General features: G+C 57.2%; 2 protein-coding genes across 2 annotated transcripts in view; one reads left to right on the top strand and one right to left on the bottom strand.

The window, feature by feature from the left end:
* Nucleotides 1-1,653, top strand: part of PTSG_05428 (tRNA (5-methylaminomethyl-2-thiouridylate)-methyltransferase) — a gene marked incomplete at its 3' end in the record, with an annotated part of 1,993 nt that extends 340 nt beyond the window's left edge. The window contains exons 2-3 of the mRNA XM_004993946.1: nt 160-325; nt 477-1,653. Of these exons, the coding sequence (XP_004994003.1) occupies nt 160-325; nt 477-1,653 (1,343 nt within the window). The remainder of the gene's footprint in view (nt 1-159; nt 326-476) is intronic.
* Nucleotides 1,654-1,897: 244 nt separating this feature from the next.
* PTSG_05427 (uncharacterized protein) lies at nt 1,898-4,922 on the bottom strand (the record flags this gene model as incomplete). Its single annotated transcript, XM_004993945.1, has 6 exons — nt 1,898-2,252; nt 2,486-2,847; nt 3,048-3,236; nt 3,522-3,797; nt 4,057-4,763; nt 4,916-4,922. The coding sequence occupies 6 exons, from the start codon at nt 4,920-4,922 to the stop codon at nt 2,072-2,074; spliced, it is 1,722 nt and encodes a 573-aa protein (XP_004994002.1). The 3' UTR covers nt 1,898-2,071.
* Nucleotides 4,923-5,000: the final 78 nt, after the last annotated feature.

The raw sequence follows: 5,000 nt of genomic DNA, 5'->3' as shown, positions 1-5,000 counted from the left end.
CTTATGCGTGTGTACATGTGTGCGTGTGCATGTGTGCTTGTGCATGCTTGTGTTGTCATGCAAATGGTCTCACACAGCGATACCCACACATGTACACACACACACACATGTGCACACACTCACATGTGCACATGTGCACACACGCACACACCTGCACAGGCTGGGACGTGCATGGCTTCTTCATGAGGAATTGGGATGAGAAGGAAGAAAGGAATGTTTGCACGAGCGAGGCAGAGTATGCCAGCGTGCAGAGAATATGTAACAGGCTGAGTATCCCTTGCCAGCGTGTGGATTTCGTTGCCGATTACTGGAACGACGTGTTTACGTGAGTGTGTGTGCGAGTTATTGTGTGTGAGTGCATTGTATTGGCCCTGTGTCTGTGCCGTTGATGCAGTGATCACTCCCTTGCACGCCCTCCTTCCAGGTCACCAGTGCATGTATCCACTGTGACATTTCCATCAACAACACGTTGCCAGGCCGACTGTGCATGCCTATGAGGCCGGCATCACGCCCAATCCTGATGTCCTGTGCAATGCGCACATCAAGTTTGATGCCTTCTACGACTACGTGAGAAACCTTGGCTTTGACTGGGTGGCCACCGGCCACTATGCCCGCACCACCACCATCAACAGTGACAGCCTCCACACACAGGATCTGCACCAAGAAAAACAACAGCAGCAGCAGCCGCAACAACAACAGCAACAACAACAGCAGCAGCGCCAACGTGGCGTGACGCTGCTGCGACGAGCAGTGGATGCACACAAGGACCAGACGTACTTCCTGGCGGGAACCCCGAGCCAGCGCCTGGCCCACGTCCTGTTTCCCATCGGACACATGCACAAGGCAGACGTCAAGGCATATGCACGCAACCTCGGCTTCCCAGAGCTGGCGGAGCAGAAGGAGAGCATGGGCATGTGCTTTGTCGGCAAGCGCAAGTTTGCACACTTTCTCTCGTCGTACACAGCCGCGTCGCTTGCGGGCCAGTTTGTGGACGTGGAGACGGGGGCGTGTGTTGGCCAGGGCCAGTCTGCGATGCTGCTGACAATGGGGCAGGGCGCACGCGTCGCCGGGTGTCCGCAACCCTACTTTGTCGTCGGCAAGGACATGTCCACGCACACGGTGTATGTGGCACCTGGCGATCAGCACCCGCTCCTGTACAGCGCGCGGTTTGGCGTGGGGGAGCTCACCTGGTCCTCGCCACGTGTTGCCGCGATGGTGGCCAGTGGCCAGGCACTTGCAGCTGATGATCATGGTGGTGCTGTTGGCTGTAGCGGTGAGCAGCAGGAGCAGCAGGAGCACTGGCAGTGGGGTGCAATGACGGTGCGGGTACGGCACAGAGCACCGCTTGTTGCTGCCAAACTTCACGTGCGTGGCGACGCCGACGGTGATGCAAGCGATGCGCGTGATGCCGTGGATGCTAACGATGGGGCGTTGCCCGGGAAGTACGGTGCCAGCCATGGATGTGTTGGCGAGGAGCAGTGGGAACGGGACACACGCGAGCAAGCACAGCGTGGGCGGCTGTGCGGGGTGGTGGAGTGTGGGCAGGTGATTCGAGGCGTGACACCAGGCCAGTACGCAGTATTTTATGCTGGTGAGCTTTGTGTTGGTCGTGCTGAGATTACATGTGTGGCGCAGGGCAGCAGCGTACGATGACAAGAGTTTGGTGAAGGAAAAGCGTCACGCGTGCGTGATGCTGAACGAAACGAGACGTTTCTTGTTCGACACGATTTTAAACAACAAAGCTGCAAAAACTATTGTCAATGGCATGGATACGTTGTGTGGTGCGAGCAAGCGTGGCACATGGGTGTGTGTTACAAGTGACGTTTGGCGCATGACTGGTTGTCCATGTTATCACCAGCGATTGAATTTGTGGGTGTTTGCCTGCAGGCATGCATGTCTCGCATTTACTTTGTGGCAGAAGCCATAGGAAGGTGCGAACACGCAAGGCTGGAAACCTTGTATGCATGCACAACACAAACACACAAAACACACAAAACACACACACACACGGACACGGACACACACACACACACACAAATGACAGGCACGTATGTTGCTTCTTCGTTCCAACTCAGAAGTCAAGGAAGCAGACGTTGGGCAGGCACTGGATGGAGGAGGCAGCAGCACTCAGACGGTCCTCAAGCGACACCACGGACGCTTCCCGGTCGGACAGGGCGGCCGTGTTGGTGGAGAGCGCATCAGCATTGGCCGACACCACGCCGTCCGCAACCTCCAGGGCAGAGGCAAGCGTGCTGCACGCAGGGGGATGGCGCAGAGAGCATTGTTGGTCGATGTGAGTGAAATGACTGCGGTAGGGCGGGGGAAGGGGGTTGTGCCAAGACTGCAAGCACATAACACACACAGACACACAGACAACACACAGACACACACAGACACAAGACAGACACAGACACAGACAGACACAGACACAGACACAGACAACACAGACACACACACACATACACACAAACACATACACACAAACCTGAGTTGTTCGGTGGCGGCAGAGGCCAGTTGGGAGTATTGCGCAACAGCTGATGACAGCTCGCCCACATCCAACCGCACGCCAAGCACTGCGTCGCGGAGTGCACACCACTGCGCCTGGTCTGTCGCTGCGCGCGTGAGAGTGGCGGCGGCATCTGCGGTTGCACTCGCCACCTCGCTGGACCGCGCTGCTGCGTTCATCTCCACGGACGCAACGCGCATCTCGTTGCCGCTGACCACACCCTGCACATCCGTAATTCGGGCGTGGATGCTCTCGCTCGACGCAATTGCGCTCGACAGTGACGACTGCGCGTTCATCCGCTCCGCCTGCAGCTCAGCAAGGTCCGCACCACGCGCAACGGCCTGTACAACCGCACATGTGTGTAAAGATTGTTTGTGAGCATTAATGTGCGTCGCGGTACGCTTTGAAACGGGACCGCAATAGCAACTTGGGTGTTGATATCACAAGTAGCATCTCAACAGTTCCATGGAGAGCCCCAAACACACACACACACACAGACACACACACACAGACACACACACACACACGCACACACACACACCTTTGATGAGACGGCGCTGAGGCTTGAAGCGGCAGTGGCAGCGGTGGTCGAAGCCACGCTGAGGCGTTCTGTGTTGGCGTTGACAATGCTTGTGGCTGCGGACACGCTTGCCGCCGTCTGCGAAACGACATCGGTTGCGTTGTCGCACATGGCCTGCAGCAGGCTCGCCTCAGCAACCAGCGTGGTCACCTGTGCACGTGTGCATGGTTGTGGGTGGGTGTGTTGAGAAGGCGGTAAAAAATGGTAAAGGGGATGAAGCGTGAGGCTGTCGATTACAACGTCGCCACAAACAAAGACATCCACACATCCGCACAAAGAGACACATAGACACACAGACACACAGACACAGACACACACATATACACACACAGACACAGGTACAGATACACAAAACACAGACACACACAAACAAACACAAACACACACACAGACAAACACAAACAAACACACGCACGCATGCACATGTCATCGTACCTGCGCCACTGCGGTGCTGGCAAGCTGCGTGTTTGCTTGAATCTGTGCCGTGTGAGACGCGGTGGTGGAGAGCGCAGCACTGACTTGCGAAGACAGCTCGCCCAACTCGTCTTGCGCCGCAGAGAGCGTGGACATCTCCGAGGACAAGTCGCCATCAAGGGGGACCACTTCCTGCGCGTTGTTGGCGGACGTGGCGGCAGACAGACGGCTGCTCTCGCTCGTCGTATCTGTGCTCACGCCAGCGAGGCGGTTGGCGTTGCTGGTCGCCATCGACACCTTCAAAAAAAAAAAAAAAAGATGGCGGTGGTGGCGTGAGTGTTGAAACAAACAAATAAACATGCGGGCGCATGCCAGGGATGCAAACGACAGTCAGAGCACCCAGCACAGACAGACAGCAAGACAATGGAAACGAAAGAATGAAGATCCAGCACAGACGCACGCATACAGAGACATGGAGGCAAATACAGACACGCAAACAAACACACACACACACACACACACACACACACACAGACACGCAGACACACAGACACACCTCGGAGGTCATGTCGTCGAGGCGGGATTGGAGGAGAAGGGCCTCCTCCTGGGCCTCTTGGCGGTCCTGCTGGGCGAGCGACACGTGGGACGCAAGCGAGGATACCTGGGAGCGCAGGGAATCGTGGAGGTCTGTGGCGGACGCCACGCCCTCCTGCACACAGTCGTCCGCAGCCTGAGCTTCCGCGTGAATGGACAGCGCCGTTGACAGCGTCTCGTTCACCTGCGGGTGCATTGTTTGGATGTCTGCCAGGTCCGAGGTGGAAGCGGCGACGATGGCGTTTGCGGCGTCGCGGAAATCCTCTGCGCGGACCTCGCGGCTGGAGGCGCGCGACACATCCGACATGATGGCATTGAGGGTAGGGGCGATGGCATCGATGCGTGCGTTGATCTGCGCCTGCAGCTCGTTGGCGTCGGAGAGCAGCACCTGCGCCTGCGCCAGGCGGGACTCCGAGAAGAATTGCATCGTCGCCTGCATGCTCTGCAGCTGGTCGAGGAGGCTGGTGTGGCGGTCGGTGAAGGTCCCCAGCACATCGCCTTGCTCCTGGATGAGGTTGCGCTGGTCCTGAAAGGCGTCGTCGAAGCTCGTGTATGCCTCGGCCGCTGGCAGGTCGATGGCATCCAGCTCCAGCGACTCCTGCGCCACGGCCTCCTCAAACTCAATCACGGCGTCAGCCACCTGGTCATAGCACAGGTCGCCACACGGAACTATTTCAATGTGTGTGTGTGTGTGTGTGTGTGTGTGTGTGTGTGTGTGTGTGTTTGTGTGTGTGTGTGTGTGTGTGTGTGTGTGTGTGTGTGGATATGGTCATGGGACAACAAGGGCGCGTTAGCGAGTGTGCGGAGGAGTGAAAGACCACGACTCATGCATGGTTGCTTGCAGGCAATCCAACACACTCATTCAAAGCTGCAAAGTGTCTTCCACCACTTCTCGCCTCACACACA

This window comes from Salpingoeca rosetta (assembly GCF_000188695.1).
Source record: "Salpingoeca rosetta unplaced genomic scaffold supercont1.12, whole genome shotgun sequence".
Taxonomy (NCBI): Eukaryota; class Choanoflagellata; order Craspedida; family Salpingoecidae; genus Salpingoeca; species Salpingoeca rosetta.
The sequence above is the reverse complement of the archived record's forward strand: the minus strand, read 5'-3'. Positions and strand labels throughout refer to the sequence as shown.